We start from the raw sequence: 23,663 nt of genomic DNA, 5'->3' as shown, positions 1-23,663 counted from the left end.
ATTACAGGTGTGAGCCATCGCGTCAGCCAGGAAATTTCAAAAGCAAGATGCAACAAATAGTTAAAAGAAGGAATTTCTTTCAACCGTTTATTATACATTGTTTTATTTCATAATTATTTCACATCTTGAAGGTGGGATAATTTATCTTTAAAATACAGAATTACTTTTGATCAGTATTCTATTTTGATTCTTGACTCTTCAAAGCATAATTTTGGTTAAGGAAAAATGGACACTATCACACTCACTACCATGCTCTGTCATGCACCTAAACCTACCACAAAATGTTAAAGGCTGGAAGGCTGCATAGGATATTGACAGGAGACTTATCCACACCCAGCTGAAAGAGAGAGAAATAGCACAAGCACTGCTGCACTGGCAGAACATGACATTTCAGGTTTGGCATATAGCAAGGGTCCCCAAACCCCAGGCCACAGACTGGTCCGCGGCCTGTTAGGAACCGGGCCGCACAGTGAGAGGTGAGCGAGCATTACTGCCTGAGTGCCACCTCCTGTCAGATCGGCAGCAGCATTAGATTCTCATAGGAGCAGGAACCCTATTGTGAACTGCGCATGTGAGGGATGGAGGCTGTGCACTCCTTATGAGAATCTAACTAATGCCTGATGATCTGAGGTGGAACAGTTTCATCCAAAACCGTTCCCACTCCCCCACTCCCTGCCACACAGTCCATGGAAAAAGTGTCTTCCACGAAACTAGTCCCTGATACCAACAAGGCTGGGGACCACTGGCATACAGGACACATCGTGGAAAGCACTGGAGGAGAACGCTTCCTATCTAATGGACTTTCTAGTCAGATAAGAACTCAGTGAGGTCAAAGCGTTGCCCTGTGTCTGCTGGACAGAGTAGAACATGCCTGACCCCTTTCTACTGAAGTCCCAGTTGATATTCATTCACATCTGGCATTAACCAGAAAGCCATATCCGACTCAAGTAAAGCCAGTGTAAACAAAAGTGATTTTTTAATCTTATGAATCGCCCTTATCAGTGACTTTGCTCTCTAAATCAAGGTAGTTTCTTTACAGTAAAATGAATAGGAAGAGCATAGAGTCCTGTGCCAGGGCCTTTGACAAGGGCCTCTCCTGATGAAGGATGTGGCGGTTAGTGCACAGCCTTAGAAACAGCTGGGGCTTCAGGGATCATTTTGTCCATCCCCACACCGCAACTGCCAGCTCCCTGCATTCAAAACATGTGCTAACGTGCTCATTCTTTCAAATGTCAGAGCTTATCACTCAGTGTGGGAGTGGGATCTGCCTGTTCTGAGATGGTTGATCATTTAGAAGCCCCAGAGCTGGCCTGGGACTGTCCTCAGCAGCAGGGACCACTGTGCACCAGAAAACAGAAACCACATTCATTCTGCATTAGGTAGGAAATGTGTGTACCCTTGGACCTTCACAATCATTCACTCCAAAGTCCACAAACTTCTTGGATGGGCCTTGTGTGTGTGTGGCACTTTATTGACACAGAATTCATATACCATACAATTCGGCAGTCTTTAGTATACTACAGAGCTGTACAACCATTACCAAAGTCAATTATAGAACATTTCATCACTCCATTAAGAAGCCCTGTACCCTTTAACATTCTCTTTCCATCCGACCAACACTCTCTTTTCCCTGTAGGCAATCACAGATCTTCCTGTCTATATGAATTTGCCTGTTCTGGACATTTCATGTAAATGGAATCATGCAACATACAGTCCTTTGTGACCGGTGTCTTTCATTAGCCTAATGTTTTCAAAATTCTTCCATGTTGTAACATGTATCAATACTTCATTTCTTTTTATTGCTGAATCATATTCCATTGTATGGATGTACTACATTTCGTTTATTGATTCCTCAGCTGATGGGCATTTGGGCTGTTTCCACCTTTTGGCAATTATGGATAATGGTGCAATGAACGGTCGTGTACAAGTTTTTGAGTGGACATATGGATTAGATGGGCTTTTGGGGGTCTGAACCCTTTGACACATTCACAAATACTGTGTGGAGATGTACTTTCAAGCCAGGAGATGCAGAGCATTCATCAGACTGACCAAATAAGTAAAGAGCCCCAGCCTAGATAATGAGTACGAGTTCCTCACTGGTTCTCAATGCCGCCTGCTTTTTCACATGGGCCTTCAAGACACGCCTGGAGCTCAGGTACGTGTGCCACTGAGCACTTCTGTACCTCGTACAAGTTACTTAGCTCTCTAAGCCTCCAGCTACTCATCTGCAAACTGGAGATAATGATCCATCTACCACAGGTGCCTCTTTTGATGGCTACAGAGATAGTGTCTATAAAGTGTTGAGCAGAACGCCTGGGTCAGTAACTCTTGCATGTGACACCTTTATGACTTGGCCAAGATGAACCTCCCTCTGATCTCCAACACGTCCCACACTTTTCCACTGGTCTCTACTGCATTAGGAGGGGAGAAAAAGAGGGATCGAGGGAACAAGAACATGCTTGCTAGCTCAAGGGGGAAGATCCAGGAGGGCTTTCTTTGTGTTTAGGTCCTAGAGCTCCTAGTTACCACCTTTTGGCTGAAAAATGGAACTCAGCAGAGAGATGGAAAGGCTGACAAAGTGCAGGTAGAGGAAATATGAGAACAGGGTCTTGGCCTGAAGGAAGAAGGTGGGGAGGGGATTCAGAATTCAGACTTCCTCCTAGATACCACTGGGCAGGAAATGAGGGTGGAGGCAGAGAGATAAGTTTGACAGGAAGCTGAGGGAACAAAGGAGTTACACCTGATAGCAGTCAAGGAGGATGAGGTCTTCAGCGGAGAGGGTGGAGAGTCAGGTGGCTAAAGGAGGGTGGTGAAGGTTGAAAAGGCCAGTGGGGGAAAGGAGCAGAGAGAGACCAAGGACTGCTGGGCAAATCTGAGGGCTTCTGGAGGCTGGCAACAATGAGGGGATGGTAGCCACGATGAATGCATTGAGAAGCCCCTCAGCTGTGCTCAGTGACTGGTGAACCAGCAGAGACACCAGTAGTGGATCCATTCTACATGGAGGAGGAATGAAGGAGGCAGAGCAGAAGGGCAAAGGGGCAAGGGGGCAGGTGGACTGATGGCTTTTAAAAAAAGATCGTGGTGGCCAGGCGCAGTGGCTCACGCCTGTAATCCCAGCACTTTGGGAGGCTGAGGCGGGCAGATCACCTGACGTTGGGAGTTTGAGACTGGACTGACCAACATGGAGAAACCCCGTCTCTACTAAAAATACAAAATTAGCCAGGCGTGGTGGTGCATGCCTGTAATCTCAGCTACTCGGGAGGCTGAGGCAGGAGAATCGCTTGAACCTGGGAGGCGGAGGTTGCAGTGAGCCGAGATTGTGCCACTGTACTCCAGCCTGGGCAACAAGAATGAAACTCCGTCTTAAAAAATAAATAAATAAATAAAAAAGATTGTGGTAAGGCCTAGGCTTGGTAGAGGGAGAACTGCGGCCTTAATGGTGGAATGTTTCAGGTCATTAATAAGATTTAAGCCCGGGTGCAGTGGTTCACGCCTGTAATCCCAGCACTTTGGGAGGCCAAGGCGGGCGGACCACGAGGTCAGGAGTTCAAGACCAGCCTGGCCAACACGGTGAAACCCTGTCTCTACTAACAACACAAAAATCAGCCAAGTGTGGTGGTGGGTGCTGTAATCCCAGCTACTTGAGAGGCCGAGGCAGGAGGATCACTTGAACCCAGGAGGCGGAGGTTGCAGTGAGTCGAGATCGTGCCATTGCACTCCAGCCTGCGTGACAAGAGCAAGACTCTGTCTCAAAAATAAAAAAAAAAAAGATTTAAGAGTGAGGTTGGTAGGCATGAGAGTTTGGTGCATAGAAACATGCAGCCAGACAGAGGATATTAAAGCCTAAAATTCCAAAGGTATGTTCACCAATATATATGCCTGTGCTGGGCCATAAAACAAGTCTAAACACATTTAAGAAGACTGTGCAGCCATCATTCAAGTTAGTTTCAGAGCATGTCCATCAGCTCCAAAAGAAACCCCATGCCCACTTAACGTCACTCTCCATTCCCACCCTCAGACCTAGGCAACCAGTAACCTACTGTCTCTATGCATTTGCCTTTTCTGAACATGTCATATAAATGGAGTCATACAATACGTAGCCTTTTAGTTTTGGCTTCTTTTACTTAGCATAATATTTTTCTGATTCATCTGGGTTGTGGCATGTTATCAGTACTCCATTCGTTTTTACTGAGGAATCGTATGGATATACATGCTTTCTCCACTTGTCAGGTGATAGACATCTGAATTAATTCCAACTTATAGTTATTATAATACTGCTATAAACACTTGCATGTAAGTTTTTACGTGAACATGTTTTCCTTTCTCTTGTGTATATACCTAGGAGTGGAATTGCTGGGTTCTATGGTAGTCTATGTTTAGCCCTTGAAGAAATTGCCAAACTATGCTCCCAAATGTACCTTCTTATCTTTCTACCAGCAATGTGGGAAGATTCCCTTTCCCCCATGTCCTTTCCAACATTGCCTATTGTCCTTCTTACTATTTAGCCATCCTGGTGAGTGTGAAGTAGTATTTCATTTTGGTTTTGACTTGCATTTCCCAAATGATTAATAACGTTGAGCATTAATCAGCCACTAATTTTAGTTTATAATAGACATTTTACCAAAGAAGGTATACAAATGCAAATGTACTTAGCCATCTTATACCGTCTTTGGTAAAATGTCTATTCAAGTTCTTTGCTCATTTTGTGACTGGGCTGTTTGTCTATTATTGAATTATAAGAATTCTTTACATATTCTAGATATAAGTCCTTTGTTAGATATATGATTTGAAAATTATTTTTCTCCCAGTTCGTGGCTTGGATTCTCATTTTCCTAATCATGCTTTTTGAAGAACAAATATTTTTAATTCTGATAAAGTCCAATTTATCAATTTTTGTTCTTTAAGGATAATGCCTTAGGTGTCAAATCCAAGAAGTCTTTGCCTAACCCAAGATCATGGAGATTTCTCTCCTTAGAAAGAAATTTTAGAAGTTTTATAGGGGAATTAAGTTACAAATTAATAATTACAAGATACTTTTACAAACCCAAAATATGTGGAAATTACACAGCATACTTTGTTTGTTTGTTTTTGTTTTGTTTTGGAGACAGAGTCTTGATTTGTCACCCAGGCTGGAGTGCAGTGGCACACTCTTGGCTCACTGCAGCCTCTGCCTTCCAGGTTCGAGAGATTCTCCCACCTCAGTCTCCCAAGTAGCTGAGATTACAGTTACCCACCACCACGCCTGGATAATTTTTGTATTTTTAGTAGAGATGGGGTTCTGCCATGTTGGCCAGGCTGGTCTTGAACTCCTGGCCTCAGGTGATCCACCCACCGTGGCCTCCCAAAGTGCTGGGATTTACAGGCATGAGCCACCACGCCCAGTAAAACATACTTTTTAATAATCTATGGTTCAAAGAAGAAATCATATGGGAAAGTAGAAAATATTTCTAACAGGCTGGCTGCGGTGGCTCACGCTTGTAATCCTAGCACTTTTCGAGGCCAAGGTGGGTGAATCATTTGAGGTCAGGAGTCCGAGATCAGCCTGGCCAACATGATGAAACCCTGTCTCCAATAAAAATTAAAAAAAAAATTAGCCAGGAGTGGTGGTGTGTGTGCCTGTAGTCCCCGCTACTCTGGAGGCTGAGGCAGGAGAATCGCTTGAGCCTGGGAGGCGGAGGTTGCAGTGAGCAGAGATCACACCACTGCACTCCAGCCTGGGTGACAGAGTCCATCTCAAAAAAAAAAAGAAAATATTTCAAACAGAATAATGAAAATATGTTTCAATAAATTTTAAACAAGCAATACATAAATAAATAAAAGGGCATTTTATTAAACACACACCATGTACATCTTTTGCCTTCTCCTCCTCCAGCTATTAACGTAATTTTCTCCTCTTCTTCAGAGTTAAATTTCTCAAAAAGAATGTTTATATTCAAGTATTCCTGTTGATATTCCTTACCCTGCTCTTCTCTATAGAATGCAATCTGGCTGGGAGATGCTTCACTCCACTGGAACGAGGCTTATTGATTCCCAAGGGCCTCCCTGCTTCTAAAACCACCGAAGTGCTTCTGTCTTTATCTTATTTGTCCTCTTGGCAGCATAAATGCTGGTTTTCTTCCTACTTGTTTGGTCTCTCCTCTTCACTCTTCATCATGTTTTTGTCCCTCAAAGATCAGCTTTAGGTCCTCTTTTCTTCCCTCTGCATCCTCTCTCCTTGAGGGACCTCATCCAGCCCATGTTTTCAACAATCATCTATACAACAGTGATCTTCTACATACATTCCTGGCCCAGATCCCTGCCCTGAATTCCCAGCCTATAGATCCAACAACCCTCCTCCAATACTGTCTTTCCCAGCCATTCTCCAAGGCCTCTGTTATGGTCTGAATGTTTGTGTCCATCCAAAACTCATCTGTTAAAATTCTAGCCCCCATGGTGATGGGTTAGGAGGCGGGGCCCCCTCTGGGAGGTGATTAGGTCATGAAGGTGGAGCCCTCATGAATGAAATTAGTGTCCTTATAAAAGAGACCCAAGAGAGCTCCTTTGCCCCTTCAGCCATGTAAGGACATAGAGGGTGCTGTCTATGATGAAGTAGACTCTTACCAGAGAGCAAATCTACTGGTGCCCTGATCTTGAAGACTTCCTAGCCTCCAGAACTGTGAGAAATAAATGCCTGTTGTTTATAAGCCACCCAGCTTATAGTATTTTTTATAGCAGCCCAAATAGACTAAGGCAGCTTTTCAAACACAATTGGTCTAAATGCAAACTCATGACCCCCCTCTCTAAGCCCAAGTCCCCTTCTGAAGCAAATGGTACCATTCTGCCCAGCTGCAAGCTTGAGACCTGAGTCATCCGAGACATATCCCTCTCCCCAAACCCTCCTGTCCAAGCCATTGTCACAATTTATTGATCCAACTTCAAACATCTCTCAAATAGTTGATGTCATCTCCATCTTAGATACCACCATCCCAGTTTCTCAATGAGACTATGGTCCAGCCTCCTAGATGGTTTCCTCGAATCCATAGGTGTCCTTACCCAAACCATTCTGCACAATGGGGTCAGAGGAGCTTGTCAGATCACAGTCTTATCATGTCACTCTCCTGCTTCAATGGCTCTCAACACAAAGACAAAACTTTAACGTGGCCTATAAGGCCTGTCCCAATCTAGTCTCTATCTACTTTCCACACTTGACATTTTCCCCTCCAACCCCATGGCCTTTGCACATGCTGTTCCCTCTCCCAGAAACGTGCTTTCTTCCCTTCTTGCCATGTTAATTCTTACTCATCCTTCAAATCTCTGACAAGCATCACTGTCTTAGGGAAGGCTTCCCTGACCTCCCTGACAAGGCCAAATACCCCAATTATTATCAACCCCATAGCCCTTCTTAGCATCCATCACAGCTATGGTTTTACTTTTTAATATGAGTCTGCCTCCCCCACTAGACTGAAAGTTCCATTAGGGAAAGGACCACGTTTGGTTTTATTTATGATTGTATCCTTAGTGCCTGGCACACACCTTGGGCACATAGTGGCCACAGAATGAGAAGTGTGTTGAATGAGTGATGGTAAGGTGATCTAGGATGAAAACAGGACATGAGGGAGAGGAGAAGGCGGTGAAGGAAGATATGCCAATGTCTTCAAACAACAAGGGAGAGTGACTGGGAAGTGAAATGGATGAGGAAGAGTGGAGGAGCAGATAGATCATGGCAGGAGCCACAGGGGTGTGGGGCTGGATGCAGGTGGGGATATTCTGGGAGCACTGGGCTTGGCATAAATGAAAACCAGACAGACTCTCCCAGAGGGATCCACCCCTTTGTCCAGACTGGACTGTCCTCAAGATAAAGAGAAAGCACCCCTATAATCAGTATCAAAAGGGGTCATGATTCTTCTTGGAGGAGGCAGGATGGAGTCATTCACTACAGGAAGCCAATGACAAGGGGGCAGATGGCAGCACCTCCGAGCTGGCCACTGAATCCCTGAAGATCTGCCACAATCCGCCTCCTGAAGAATGTCCGAAACGCCACACTCAAAGCCATCACACGATATCTCACTAACGGCTCTTTGTGATTCTTTCTCAGACACTAACAACCAAAAGTTTAGGCCGGAATTCAAACCCTTCCCATGAAGACATGTACCTTGGTCCATCCAGGAAACTGGATAAAGGTGTCCTGGGGCAAGTCTGGGATCCCACTGGGAATGGAGAAGTTCCCCACATAAAAGGACGGGAGCGTGTAGTTGGATGAGCTGTGGGCCCAGGCTTCATCATGGTGGCCACTGTCACGGTGTCCCCAGCGCCCCAGGTGGCTGCGCACTGCATCCTCAGTGTCCAGTGGAAAGATCATCCAGTCCGTGAGGATATTGGAACTGAGGGTCAGGTTAGAAACCAAACCCTGCAAAGCAGAAACAGAGCACAGTGAGCTGGGGAGGGAAGGAAAAAGGCTTCACATGTCTCTGCATTCCAGGGAAACGGGAAAAGCAAACCGGGATACAAAATACCAACAGGAAATGAACCTCAAAATATGTGTACATCGAAGTAACACAGATCTAACTGGAGGTTGAATTACAAATCCTTGGGAAGAGATATATTCCCCAAACTACAGCTTTCTCCTTTGCAGGTCATGATGTCTCTATAAAAGGTCCAGAGTTTCTGCTTCTACAGAAAGGGCATTGAGCTGCTAGAGCGATTGATCCCAAATTCCCAAATTTTCAGAGTTTGGCTGAGAGCCACTGCTAGAATAGAGAAAGATGGGCACCAAGAAAGATGGGCCAGGCGCAGTGGCTCATGCCCGTAATCCCAGCACTTTGAGAGGCCCAGGCAGGCAGATCACTTGAGGTTAGGAGTTCAAGACCAACCTGGCCAACATGGTGAAACTCCACCTTTGCTAAAAATACAAAAATTAGCTGGGTGTGGTGGCAGGTGTCTGTAATCCCAGATACTCAGAAGGCTGAAGCATGAGAATCCCTTGAACCTGGGAGGTGGAGGTTGCAGTGAGCTGAGACCGCGCCACTGCACTCCAGCCTGGGTGTCAGAGCGACACTCTGTCTCAAAACAAAAAGGGATCCAGTCTCTACAAAACATACAGAAATTGGCCTAGCGTGGTGGCGTGCACCTATAGTCCTAGCTACTTGGGAGGCTGAGAAGGGAGGATTGCTTGAGCCCAGGAGACAGAGGTTGCAGTAAGCCGAGATTGTGCCACTGCACTCCAGGCTGGGTGACAGTGAGATCCTGTTTCAAGATGGAATCTGGGGACAGAAGGAATGACTGAGTGGGGGATACAAAGGAATAGTCATCCCACTGCGGATGGAGCAGGCACGATGGATGCAGCCAGGAGCAAATATTGGCCTTGAGCACCTCAGCCGTTGTCACAGGGAGGACCACACCCGAGTCACTCACCTGTTATGAGGGCCAAGTGAGATAACATACAGGAGAATACTGTGATACCTTAAGAGGATAGGAAGGTAATGATGACAATGGCAAACCTCAGACCTGAATTCAGAAGCTGCTCTATTTGTTCCACACAGGCCAGGGCTGGGCTGTCAAGGCTCAGCTAACTTCCCCTTCCCTGGCTTGTATGTGGGGAACCTCCCCATTCCCAGTGGAATCCCAGATACCAAGTCTCGATTGCCCATTTAATAATTTGATAAATAGGCCGGGCGCGGCAGCTCACGCTTGTAATCCCAGCACTTTGGGAGGCCGAGGCGGGCGGATCACGAGGTCAGGAGATCGAGACCACGGTGAAACCCTGTCTCTACTAAAAATACAAAAAAAAAAAAAAAAAAAAAAAATTAGCCGGGCGTGGTGGCGGGCGCCTGTAGTCCCAGCTACTTGGAGAGGCTGAGGCAGGAGAATGGCGTGAACCTGGGAGGCGGAGCTTGCAGTGAGCCGAGATCGCGCCACTGCACTCCAGCCTGGGCGACAGAGTGAGACTCCGTCTCAAAAAAAAAAAAAAAAAAAAAAATAATAATAATAATAATTTGATAAATATTAACCAGGTGGCTGTATGTCAGGCTCTTTGACAGGTACTGGGGACCCAGAGACTACACAACAGAGTCGAGTCACTCCCATGGGTCAGTGTGGCCTGTGAGAGCCCGGCAGGAGGCCACGAAGTCCACCCTGAGCACAAGAACTATGAGAGAGACATATATTCTGGAGGCAAAGGTGGCCTGCACACAGCTATTCCCTAAGTTCCCTAAGATGTAATTGCCTGATCTCAAGAGGGTCAGGAAATAGCCCCAGACACCTGTCCTGTCCTAGCCTGGGTGATGCCATCGTTCCCTTGATGAGGCATTCTCTCCTCTCGCGGAGGTTGAGCTCCCTGAGAGAAGCCTGTCTCTTGACACCTGTGCATTCCCCAAAGCACCTAGTGGGGCATCTCGCAGAGTGGGAGCTTAACAAATGCTTGCTGATTAATGCTCTAAAAATATGTGTTAGAAAAACTTATTTGGGCTACACATCTGGACACAGGAGTAATCAACAGAGGTGAGAGCCAGTGCCTCAAGGGAAGAGGCTTCCTACAAGTGAAGAGTTTGCCACGGACTAACCATCCAAACCCATAAAACAGGGCAGAACAGAGGCTCAGCTGGCTTTACTGGCAAAGGAGTGCCTTCAGTGAGCTTGGTGGTCTTTTAAAGCAGAGGAAGAGCATGGTGGAGGGGCTTCCTCTTTCTGTTTCTTTCCATAGGATGACCAAACTCAAACACAGGGGAAAGGTTCTGTTTGCAAAGCTCAACTTTCTCATCACCTACAGTGGAAAACAGCTGTTCAAAATAGCTCAACTATTTCTTTTTTTCTGAGACAAAGTCTCACTTTGTCACCCAGACTAGAGTGCAGTGGCATGATCACAGGTAATTTTAATCTCCAACTTCTCGGTTCAAGCAATCCTCCTGCCTCAGCCTCCCGAGTAGCTGAGACCACAGGTGCATGTCACCACACCTGGCTAAGTTTTTAATTTTTTGTAGAGGTCTCACTATTTTACCCAGGCTGGTCTTGAACTCCTGGCCTCAAGTGATCCTCCTGCCTTGGCTTCCCAAAGCGCTGAGACTACAGGTGTGAGCCACTGTACTGGGCTTCAACTTCTAAGTTGTCACCCCTTGAACCTTAGTCTTGACAGTGTGGTTTGTCCTACCTTAAAATCGTTGATATATGCGCCATAGTTCACACGTCCCATGTTCTCTACCAGAAGGTCCAGAGTGGCTCCAGCTTTCCCTGTTATGTTCAGAGTGATCACATTGTTTCGCTCAAGGACTCCCTGGGGGATCTGTGGGGTTCAAGACCAAATGACAATTGAATTGAGGGTAAGAAGGTCAGCAAGGAGAGGCAGCATGCTCAGTTAATTTAGCACTCATTTTCTTGCCTTGAAGTGTCACCAGACTTGGAAAGAAATGCTTTGATAGCATCTTAGCCCAAGTTACTGGCCAGGTCAAAAAGCTCCCCCAATCACTGCTTCCTAAACAGGAAAACTGCCAGACACAGCTCAGAGCACGGAATGGTCTAAGCTGGTTTCCTTTGCCCTGGAATGTTTTACTGCCATCTACTTTTAGTGGAAAGAGGAGGGAGGCAAAATTCCAGGGGAGGATTCTTACTAGAGGAGCTGCTTCGTGTTCTGACAGCACAAAAGTCACTCACAAAAAATTGCTTCTGAACAACATGGAGAGATAAGACAAAATCAGATAAACGAGATAAAATCAGAGAGTTAGGTGGAGTATTCTCACCTCAAAATACTTGACATGATGCATTAACCACGAAAATGATATAACAGAATGAGGAAAAACAACAGGTATTTTATCAGCAACATATTCCTAACTTTTTAAAAGGTTAGACTTTAAAAATTGACCTTACAATGATCATAATTCACTAAGACAAGACCCAAGTTAGAAGAAACAGTCACCATCAATAGAGCAGAATGTCTTAGTAATCTGCTCCCACTGAAATGAAAGCTGTTGATTACAAGAGAATGGGAAATATTTTAAAATCTTCTGAACAAATTTTCTTCGTGAGGAAAATCTTTTCCTGTGTTCCTTCCTGTGACCATTTTGGTGAGAGGACTGGAAGTCCTGAAATGCATCTGCTTTTGTTATGAAACATGGTTCTTTGTGCATTTCAGTAATAGTTGTCACAAGCAGTCCTTCAGAATATAATTTCTCATGTAGGATAAAGGCACGAAGTTCAACAAACTTTGTATAGTGGCAGGTACAAAATTGAATTGGAAATAGACATCACCCTTAAGGAGCAAAGAAGGCACAGGCAACATCAGTCAGAGAAGGGCGGCTTTGGTTGGGGAGACCCAGAAGGCTTCTGAGAGGGTGGGGCATCAAGCACAGCCCTCTGGGTTAAGACGGTGGGTAGGGTGGATTTCAGCAAATGGCACATGCATGAGGCCTCACAGCAAGCAAGAGGCACAGCTAAGGGTCACCAAGAAGAGGGGTGGAGCCCAGCGTGGTGGCTTATGCCTGTAATCCCAGCAATTTGGGAGCCTGAGGCAGGAGGATCACTTGAGCTCAGGAGTTCAAGACCAGCCTGGGCAATATAGTGGGACCCTGTCTCTACAAAAAAATCAAAACATTAGCCAGGCATGGTGGTGAACTCCTGTAGTCTCAGCTACTTGGGAGGCTGAGGTAGGAGGATCACTTGAGCCTGGGAGGTTGGGGCTGCAGTGAGCTGTGATCGCACCACTGCACTCCAGGCTGGGCAACAGAGCAAAACCCTGTCTCAAAAAAAAAAAAAAAAAAAAAAAAGATGATGGGTAGAGCCTGAGGTCGAAGAGGTGAGCAAAGACCCCAAATGCTGTGTTAACAAGTGCAGGCTGCTCATCCCCACCCTCACTGGGACAAAACGCACAGTTCAGAGACGATTCTTACCCCATCTACAGCAACATATGCTCGATCGTGGACTCCATTGAGTGGTGAAGAGAGAGGTGCTGGGTTGCTGCAATCTTGAGGAAGTGTTGTCCGGTATAGCACAAACCCATAATGCTGGTTAGAAAAGGATTTAAGAAAAATACATCACTATTGCCATTTAGAGAACTTCGTTACCCTAGACATATATGAAAGCGATGTTTTGCAAACCATAAGGAATGAAAATCTTCCTCCACCTCCAGAAAAAATTAAATTTGAAAAAGGAAACTGGCTTAAATTTTTAGGTCATCAAATATCTATCATAATAGTAAACTGCAAGGAACCACGAACAGTGTCTTATCAAGCATCCCTTTCCCATAAGAGGAACCTGGACCCTGAATGGGTTAAGTCACTTGCCCAGGGTCATACAGGGGATTATATCATACATAGCAAAAGTTATGGATGTTAGCTCCAAATACAAAACTAAGTAAAACCAACAAAAAAACAAGGTAAACAAACGGCAAAGCCAAGGGATGAAGTTCTGCTCATCAAAACTGTCTCCAGGTTCTTGGGCTAAATCTGCTTTAACATACAAAACAAAAGGCAATGAGCTGGGTGCAGTGGCATGCACCTGTAGTTTCAGCTACTTGGGAGGCTGAACTGGGAGGATCTCTTGAGCCCAGGAGTTTGAGGCTAGTCTGGGCAACATAGCAAGACCCCATCTCTAATAATAATAATAATAACAACAAAGTCCATCAGAACTGTTTTAAATGGAGGAATGGGGGAAAGAAATAGTTAAGAGACTAGATTGTAACCGACCACTACGTCAGAAAATATTTTTAGATGCTGACATCCCTGGTCCAAAAGGAAAGTCTCAAACAATCAGCCTGAGCAGTAACGGAATTATTCACAGATTATAGTTATTGACATAATAATCCACAGAATTATAGTTATTGACTTTGCTTATTTACTTCCTGCTGTGGACATTATTAGCAGGGCTGAGCTGGGACAAAATCCTCAGTTATGGAAGAGAATGCAAATAGAGATCCAGCATGGAACAGAGAAAAGGTTCCCTACTTCTAGGGCCCAGAAAGAAAGAAAGTAAACCTTAGGCAAGTGGAAAGGTGACTGGGAGGAGCTGAGGAGAGCACTAATCCACCTTCCTGTGTTGCAGGAATGAGCTGAGCACAAGAAATGCTATTAAGACCACACAAACCTTCTAGCGCAAGAACACCTCCCGCCCAGACTCCACATCTCCATCTCTTTCTGGTTCATTTATTTACTTATTTTGAAAACTAGCTAAAGTGGTAAGTTTCCTCAAGGGCTGAGGAAAGCTTTGTCAAGGGCTTCCAGAAGGAGGGGTAGAAGCTGTGATGCTCCCCAGGCAGGTGTGGCTGAGGCTCAGGGGATCCCTGCAGAGACAGTAGGCTGAGCCCCACTCCCTGAAGTCTGTGCCCTTTGGGGTTTTTTGCTGTAAATAGATATTCTGTGGACTTGCCCCAGATCTGAAATAGCGAGGGCCCAGGAAGCCCCACCCAATCTGAGAGCACTACCTTGGCCAAAGATCAGAAAGCAGAAGGGGTCTGAGAAAGAACAATGGCTGCACGTGTTCATATAGTAACCTGGAACTCCCTCCCCAGGCTACACGTGCTCTGGGATCATTGTCTAAAGTGCTCAACAGCCCTGCTAAGTGCAGGTAAGTTCCATTTATAGCTGTGGGTGCTAGGACTGCAGAGTACCCTATACAACGTTCATGAAACAGTGAATGTGTGTGTGGTGGGGGGACTTAATTATTCAGTTTATTGCAAAATAGAATTGTTGGAATAAAATCACAGGTGTAAAAATAGCAACTGACAGCAAACTTCACTAAACTAAGATTAGATATGCTCTTATTATTTTGCCTTACTGTTCAGACTCCTTCCAGAAGGTGGTCGCCACAGAAAATCAGAAAGGAGGACGTGGATAACCTTCCATTTCAAAACATGGGGCTGAGATCCTAAGTGATGAAGCTTAACATTGCAGTGAAGGGACAAGCTGGTCTCACGGGCATCCTGCTATCATTCCCTGAGAAGGACATATCACCTTTGTTGTGTTCATGTCCAAAATGTTTTACTGAATCTAATTAGTGAGGCAAAGTCTACAAACACCCCGACCTTTTCAAAAATGTCCATGTCATGAGAGACAGACTTAGGAACAGTTTCAGACAGAAGAAGACTAAGGAGAATATAATTAAAGGCAATGTGTGATTATGAATTGGAAACTGGATTGAGAAAAGATTAAGCTGTAAAGGACGTTACTGCAATGACCAGGGACACTTGACTATAGAATTTATATTAGATAATAGGATTGCATCAATATTAAATTTCTTACGTGTGATCATTGTATTGTGGTCCTGCAGGATAATGTTCTTTTTCTTAAAAGATGTATGCTGTAGTATTTAAATGTGGAGTGACATGGTGCTGACAACTCAAATGGTTAGAAAAAGAAAAGCACTTGACTACATACACACAGACAGAAAAAGGCAATTAAAGCACTGTTAACAATTGGTGAATCTAGGTAAAAAGCATATGGGTGTTTACTGTACTATTCTTGCAACTTTTTTGGATTTAAAATTTTTCAAAACAAAATGCTGGGAAAAACTTTAAAAAAATAAAGATGAGGCAGTGTCTGGAGATCAAACACACACATATACAAACACTGAAAAAAAAAAAAAAGATGTGCTCTGTTCTCTTCGAAAGCAGGAAAAAGAATCTCAAAGAACCTAGTCTACCAAAAAACACAGTCCTTATGCCATGGAGCTAACAGACAAATAATTAAACTGTCTGTTTTGAGTATTAAAACAGTGATCTTCCACTGATGCCTAGTAATAAAGATTAATTAGATTGGTCAGTGAACTCAATTTATAACTTGTACAGAATTATATTGAAGCAGGTTGGGCTACCTCCTGTATGAGTGAGAAGAAGTGGGGCAAAAAATATAGGCATGATCAGCCCACTGTGCAGCACTTCAGGCTAAACAGAGCCTGGAAATTCATGGTTCATTTACCTGGGATCTGATGCATTTGCTTAACATTTTGGCCCCTGAATTCAGAATGGGCACCGCAAGGCAGTGCAGAAAGCACACTTTTGCAAGCAGAAAAAAGGCGAGGCATTACCTTTGAAGGCCTACCTGTTTCACCTGGATAAATGTCAAGGGATAAAGGCTTTTGATGGGCCCAGAGGGACACAGAATGTCCAGAGCTGCTCCCACTGTCTTTAACTGAAAAGAAACGAAAGCAGCATTCACACACTGCACCCCTCACTGGTCATCAGGTTAGAGAGTAGTATCATTTCCTGATTATCAAAGACATCAGTGGGTTTGACCAAACCCCTAAATAAACCTAAATCATTCAAATTCCACTCAGTATTGCTTCCCAGTCTCCTTTAGTCCTCTCCATCTACTCCCTAACTCCTGATGAAAACTATGAATGACAGTAGTCTTAAAAAGGTTTCAAACATACCTGTTCAGAAGCTAAACCTGCGCAGAGACCTATAAAAGGCTCTTAAAATGAATGAAAACCAAGGCTCAGATGCGGCCTCCTTATAAGCCCTCTCTGAACACCCCTGAGTGAAACAACTAAGAAGTAAAAGTAGTAACCAGAGGCCAATTACATTCAACTAAGATTAGACACGCTATTATTATATCACCTTAATATTTAATACTTCCTAGTTACTTCACCCTCCTCTGAACTTGTGTGTGGCAGATCTTCCATGCCTGTATCACTTTCCAGTTGCTCATCTTTGTCTTCCTCACCAGACTGTCAGCTCCTTAAGGATAAGATATGTTCCATGCTCAGCCCCAATGCCCGGAACATAGTAGACGCCTGATAAGTATTTATTATATTCAATGCAAAGGATTGTATATTCTTGCAACCCAGGATACTTATTCTGATGCAATAACAACAATGATAATAACAGCTACCAGTCATTGCCTGTCTACATGCTCCTGATGAGCTATAGTGTTTTACATGCACTAGCTCACTGAATACTCACAGCTACCCTGTGAGGCAGGCACTACTGTCCCTGTGTTGTGGAGACTCACAGAAATCCACTTGAGTAATGACAGAGCCAGGATTTGTAGTTAGATTTGGCTCCAAACCCCAGGATTTTCCATGACTATAATACTGGTTAGGATTTTTTTTTTTTTTTTTGAGAGAGTCTCACTCTGTCACACAGGCTGGTAGGCTGGAGTGCAGTGGCGTAATCTTGGCTCACTGCAACCTCCTCCTCCCAGGTTCAAGTGATTCTCCTGCCTCAGCCTCCTGAGCAGGCATGTTTCACCATGCCTGGCTAATTTTTGTATTTTTGGTAGAGACAGGGTTTCACCATGTTGGCCAGGCTGGTCTTGAACTCCTGACCTCAGGTGATCCTCCCGCCTCGGCCTCCCAAAGTGCTGGGATTACAGGTGTGAGCCACCATGCCCAGCCCAGTTAGGAATTTCATAAACACTTCCCATGGTTACCTTGCTGATGTGCGGCATCAAGGAAAAAAATCTGATTTACAATTTCATCAAGCCAGCTACTCATATGGGTGTTTTCCCGCCTGAACACTAAGAAATTCAACTCACGGTAAAAACTTATTTTCTATATAACTGTGTTCTACATAAACTTAATTCAGTTATATGCTGATTTGCTATCTTCAATTGTATGTATTTATTTAAAAATAAAAAAGTCATTTCTGCTCACACAATTTTCCCTCAGGGTAAACAGAATGTGCTTTTGGTACTAAGCTAGCTTTGTTTTAGCAATGTTGTTGTTTTGAACATTTGGAGCTATTTTCTGTTGCATAAAAATAGATTTGTCACGGCTCTGAAACAAACAAACCAAGGTTTTCCTTAAGTAGCTGTGGCAATGAACAAGCAGAAGGTGCTCCCTTTATGAGAGTGACTGAAGTCTGATTAATCTAAAGAAAGATCCCTATCAGACAGAAAGACCACATTCTTTGTAGAATGTAGCACATGAATTTGACACTAGGTGGAAAATGTTATAAGAATTCAACCAACCAACCATGTCAAAGGGCTTCTTGGATGGAAAAATTACATAATCATGTTTGGCATTTTGCTTGAAGATAAAAACTTATGATACTATTTTAGGATATCGAGATTCTTAAGAAATAGGTAACGGTCCTTTTTCTTTTTTTCTTGTGAGTTAATACATGTAGGGGTTAGGGATTATAAAAGGGGAAAACCTGAAGACACAGATGGTCAAAACAAATTGACTTTGGCTATGTCACTCCTCTGACTATTAAGTAAAACCTCTCTTCTTTTTCGCTTTTCCTAGAATACATTGCCCTTAACTCCTATTTATGATTGATTTCTAGCTTTTCCCCCAGTGTCCCCATTTAACATATAAACCACAGACCATTAAAAATTAGGACATGACTTTGAGATGGAGGGAAGTATATAATTTAGGGCAGAGATCTATCAAAATGCCTGTGATTTTGGGGAACTCCTAAAAAAAGGTAAATTACGACAAAGAGCCTTGACAGCCATAACAATGAGGTGGCATGTTATTTCCACAAAGGCACTTGACACTGTTTAAACCACTGATAAAGGAACCAAGATGACCCAAATGATCCAAGAATGCCTACTACTCCCACCCGTGTCCCATCTGCTCATCCTGTCAATAAGCATGAGTATCTTCTCACCTCTCTCTCCCCATTTTCCCAGAAACATCGTTTACCCCATTAGGCTCACAGAAAACAAATTCGCAGAAAAATAACGAACCAATTCCTCCAGCACAGCACTTTCACTCACTGCTACTAAATTCCACTTTCTCACTCCCATCTCTCACTTTCAAAGTTTCTGTTATTTTTTTTCTTACCTTTTCCAGAGCGACCTTTCCATATGCAAACTTTGGTGTAGATGGAGGGATAGGACCTTCTGGTACTTTTTCAAACTATAAACCAGAGTAGAAAAAGAGAGAAAAGAAAAAAAGTTGGTAAACCTTCAGAAACATATTCATAAAATTTATTATTCGAGAGGAAGGTCAAAGACTCAACAGTGCCAGTGCTTTTTTGGAAAATCTAAGGAACTAGAGACTTCTTCCGAAGCAGGATCTGGTAAATTCTTTACCTCTAAGTGTATGTGTTTTAAGCTTCAGGAATATCCAAATAATTATAAACCAAAAGACCTCAAAACAAAAGAGCAAAAACAAGTAGAGAGAATGAGGGTAAACAGCAGAAGGCTAGGGAGTGGGAGGAAAAAAGGAAACAGGTACATGACAGACTCTGAAGGGAGATAGCCTATCATAGGAAAAATATTAATCCTATTGCTAAAGTTCTGAATCAATGTTAAATTTACTGTGGTTACGAGAGAGAATACTTCTCCATATTGTTATGAAACATATAACGAAGTATTTAAAGGTAAAGGCCATGATGTATGCAGTCCTCCAATGATTTAGAAAACACACACATACACACATACAGAGAGAGAGAGAGAAGAAACAAGCCTATGCATAAGTGATGAAGCAAGTAGAGTAAAATGTTGACACAGATGAGTCTGGGTGGAGAATACACAAATGCTCTTTTTTTTTTTTTTGAGATGAAGTCTTGCTCTTGTTGCCCAGGCTGGAGTGCAATGGCGCGATCTCAGCTCACCGCAACTTCTGCCTCCTAGGTTCAAGCGATTCTCCTGCTTCAGCCTCCCGAGTAGCTGGGACTACAAGCATGCACCACCACACCTGGCTAATTTTGTATTTTTAGTAGAGATGGGGTTTCTCCATGTTGGTCAGGCTGGTCTCAAACTCCTGATCTCAGGTGATCTGCCCGCCTCGGCCTCCCAAAGTGCTGGGATTACAGGCGTGAGCCAGCGCTCCTGGCCACGAATGCTCTTTTTTTAAACTTTTATTCTCGTAACTTTTCTGAAAGTCTGAAACTATTTTTAAAAATAAATCCTTATTAAATGTTAAATATTATATCTGGACATATACACATGCACACACATATATGTGCATGTATGTATACAATTATGGAGTAAGAAGGTCTAGGAGAAAGTCCCACGTCTTAGAAATGTCTGTAGCCATCTGGCTTTTCAAATAGAGTGTACTGTGAACTCTCAAGATCCTTCTATTTCTTTCTTTCCTTCCTTTTTTTTGGTTTCCCTTTCTAAAAGTCACAATGCTGGCAGCATTGCCTCTTTGTGGCCCGGAGCAGCTGCTGCCATCACGCTGGCTGTGGCGGAAGGAGGTTGTGGGCAGTGGCAGTGGGAGCAGCTGCAGGGCCAGTAGTGGCGGTGGAGAGGACCCCTGTGCCCCATGTCCCCGAGGCAGCTGACTGTGCTTTCCCCAGCCTCACGGGGCCAGGCAGGACCCACTCCCAGGCCCAGAGCCTCTGCCGCTGCTGACCCTGGCCCCACGTCGCTGCTCTTGCCTGCTGCTGCTGTGGAAAGAGTGCAGCAGGAAGGAGGTGGACAGTCCCTGAAGCCCGCCACGATGGGACTGGGCCGAGTCACCCGCTGGTGGGGGAGCAGTGTGCTTGGGCACGGAGGGGTGGACAGAGAAGGGCCCCGAGGTAGAGCTGTGCCCGGGGCAGTGCCATGATCCATGGAGCCAAGCAGGAGCTGGGCGTGGCTGCAGCTACCAAGCTGCAGCTGCAGACGGAAACATCTCTGCACTCTTGGGGACCCGGGAAGGCCTCCATCCCCCAAAAGGCTGAGAGCTGTCTGCTCCCGCTGCCTAGCCTCTCTCTTCTCCCAGTGCCACTCCGATCTCGGAGCAAGGATGGGGCTGAGCCCATGTGCTGTCGCATGCTGGCTGGGTGTGCAAACGTTCAGGGTAGCACTGACATGCCAGCCCCCTGCCACCTCAGCCCCCTCTGGACTTTGGGCACCGATGAGCACAGGAGGGAGGCCGAGGGGTCGCTGAGGGCAGCTCAGCACTGGCCTGTAGGCGTCCCTTGGCACAAACAGCCTGGGCGCCATGAATGGTGGCAGGAGGTAGACAGGCTCCTGGGTGGAAGGGGCGAGTCCCTGGTGAAGCCCCACCTTCAAGCTAGGGAGGGCCCGAAGCCTGGGGTTCGGGCCACTAGTCTCATGGACCAGAGGGGTAACTTGTGGTGCTTTTCCCTGGGCCTGCCAATGGCCGCCATGGTCCAAGCAGCACTTCCTCCCCACTGAAGCCCGTAACAACTGCGGGCTCAGCAAGACTAGAAGATGGAGAGACAAGGGGAGACAATCAGCTGCAGAGAGAAGCTATCCTCTCTGCTGAGAGGATGGAGAGAGGATGAGACAATCTACCCACAAAGAGGCACTACCCTCTCTGCTGAGAGCTGAACACTCGTTGGGACACCCTGGCTATGGAGAGGAGCTACCCACTGTGGGTCTCCTCTGAGCTGTTCTATCACTCAATAAAGCTACTCTTCATCTTGCTCACCCTCCACTTGTCTGTGTACCTCATTCTTCCTGAATGTAGGACAAGAACTCAAGACCCGCTGAATGGTGAGGATAAAAGAGCTGTAACACAAATAGGGCTGAAACATGCCCCTTGCTCACCACGTTGTGGGGGAAAAGAAGGAGAGAAGAGCTATGGTCCTTGGGAAGCCCAGACCTGGGAGCTACCCGAGCTGGGGCTGTGACTCCCTCTTTGGGGCCTGTGGTTCCTGGCATCTCCAAGCTTCCGGGCACTAATGCATACCCTGATGCCAGCCAGGGAAGCTGTCTGCAGAGCGCCTGGTCCAGCTGCAGCCTTGCAGAGAGCTGGTGCCTGTGTGGGCACCTGGAGCTGCTCACCCTGCAGCAGCAGCCAGCGTGTCTGACCGTGCACAGTGGCTCAACCCCACGCTTGCTCACACACCCCTTGCCGCTCTATGCCTGACTTGCCCTTGGCAGGTATGGGATCCAGGCAGGAAGCATGTACCGAGCGCAGCCTGCCAGGCCAAGTGGGCAGAACGAGCCCAGTGGGCCCGAGCAAAACTCGGGCAAAGGCGCCACAGGCCACAGAGGTTTCCAGTCAGAAAAGTGACACCCCAAAGATCCTGTAACAATAACAAAAACTAATAATTTTTGAAAGGAGGAGGTGGCTCACGCCTGTATTCCCAGCACTTTGGGAGGCTGAGGCAGGCAGATCACTTGAGGTCAGGAGTTCGAGACCAGCCTGGCCAACATGGTGAAACCCCATCTCTACTAAAAATACAAAATTAGCCAGGCATGGTGGCACATGCCTATAGTCTCAGCTACTTGGGAGGCTGAGACATGAGAATCGCTTGAACCTAGGAGGCGGAGGTTGCAGTGAGCTGAGATTGCACCACTGCACTCCAGCCTGGGTGACAGAGTGAGACTCTATCTCAAAAAATAAAATATAAAATAAAATAAAATAAAATAAAAAAAAAGAGGAGGACAAAAGACTGTTATAGTGAAAAGCAACTGTCCCCTGCCTCACTTTTGTCTTAGTTCTTTCAGAGGAAGCCATTTAAAAATTATCATTTTTTATTATTTTATTTTGAGATAGGCTGTTGCCCAGGCTGGAGTACAGTGGCACAATCACGGCTCACTGCAGCATCAGCCTCCTGAGTTCCAGTGATCCCCCTGTCTCAGCCTCCTGAGTAGCTGGGACTATAGGCATGTACCACCATGACCGGCTAATTTTTATTTTTATTTTTGTAGAAATGGGGTCTCACTATGTTGCCTAGCCTGGTCTCGAACTCCTGAACTCAAGCGATCCTCCCACCTTGGCCTTCCAAAGTGCTGGAATTACAGGTGTGAGCCACCACACCCAGCACATTTTAAGATTATTTAATTGTTCCTATTTTTGCTTCTTCTAGTCTCTAAGTAATATATGTGTACTGCTTTTTCTTATCATTGATTTCTTTAACACATGAGAGTACACCCCAGAAGATAAAGAAAGTTTATCTTCCTTTCTTGCTATTATGGTTATATCACCATTTTCAGCTTCTCTTCTAGTTATCTTTGTACCTTTAAAATATCCTTATATCTTTCTTAGTTCCATCAATTAGCACATTACCCTATGTCACCTCTTTTTGTTTGGTTTTGTTTTTTTGAGATGGAGTCTCGCTCTGTCACCCAGGCTGGAGTGCAGTGGCGTGATCTCCACTCCGTACAACCTCCACCTCCCAGGTTCAAGTGATTCTCATGCCTCAGCCTCTTGAATAGCTGGGATTACAGGTGCATGTCACCATGCCTGGCTAATTTTTGTATTTTTAGTAGAGACAGGGTTTTGCCATGTTGGCCAGGCTGGTCTCGAACTCCTGGCCTCAACTGATCTGCCCACCTCGGCCTCCCAAAGTGCTGGGATTATAGGCATGAGCCACAATGCCTGGTCATCTGTCACCTCTTTGTTCTCAATGTCCTAAAATTTCCCAGTGATACATCTGATTAGGTATCTTCTTTGCATTCATTATGTTCGACAACTCAGAGATCCCTTTCAATTTTGAAAAAATTCTGTATTACCTCTTTGACATTTTTTCTCCAATTTTTCCTTCTTAACGGTAACAAGTTGGACATCCTAGATTGTTCTAGGATTATCTCTTATCTTTTCTGATTTCCATCTCCGTATTCTGGTTCTAGTTTCTAGGAGATTCTTCTTAATATCCAAGAACTCCTGTTCTCTAGTAGCTTCTTTTTCAAAGTATCCCATTCTTACCTTATGGATGTAATATATGTCTGAAAGATAAACTTGATGGATTTTGTTTTTTTTACTTAAGATCTCCCCTGTCCCCTGAATTCTTTGTTGCCTCTACAGTCACTTTTCTGTTTATTTCATCTTGGTCTTTCTCTTTCCTGTTGCAGGTTTTATGGTTGCCCTCAGTGTCTGGCCATGCTTGGTTGTTCATTCCTATTTAA

At 45.0% G+C, this 23,663-nt stretch overlaps 1 protein-coding gene across 3 annotated transcripts in view; it reads right to left on the bottom strand.

Annotated features, from left to right (window-relative positions):
• The window catches only part of GLB1 (galactosidase beta 1), a 113,686-nt gene that overhangs the window by 9,084 nt on the left and 80,939 nt on the right, over positions 1–23,663 (bottom strand). For all 3 annotated transcript variants that reach the window (XM_030812220.1, XM_003256823.3, XM_012497418.2), the window contains exons 11-15: positions 18,691–18,765; positions 15,999–16,088; positions 12,855–12,968; positions 11,123–11,254; positions 8,132–8,386 (exon numbers count right to left, since the gene is read on the bottom strand). In XM_030812220.1, coding sequence (XP_030668080.1) covers positions 8,132–8,386; positions 11,123–11,254; positions 12,855–12,968; positions 15,999–16,088; positions 18,691–18,765 — 666 coding nt within the window. The remainder of the gene's footprint in view (positions 1–8,131; positions 8,387–11,122; positions 11,255–12,854; positions 12,969–15,998; positions 16,089–18,690; positions 18,766–23,663) is intronic.

The sequence above is a fragment of the Nomascus leucogenys genome, chromosome 4 (assembly GCF_006542625.1).
Source record: "Nomascus leucogenys isolate Asia chromosome 4, Asia_NLE_v1, whole genome shotgun sequence".
Lineage (NCBI taxonomy): Eukaryota > Metazoa > Chordata > Mammalia > Primates > Hylobatidae > Nomascus > Nomascus leucogenys.
This window is presented reverse-complemented; position numbering and strand designations above follow the sequence as displayed.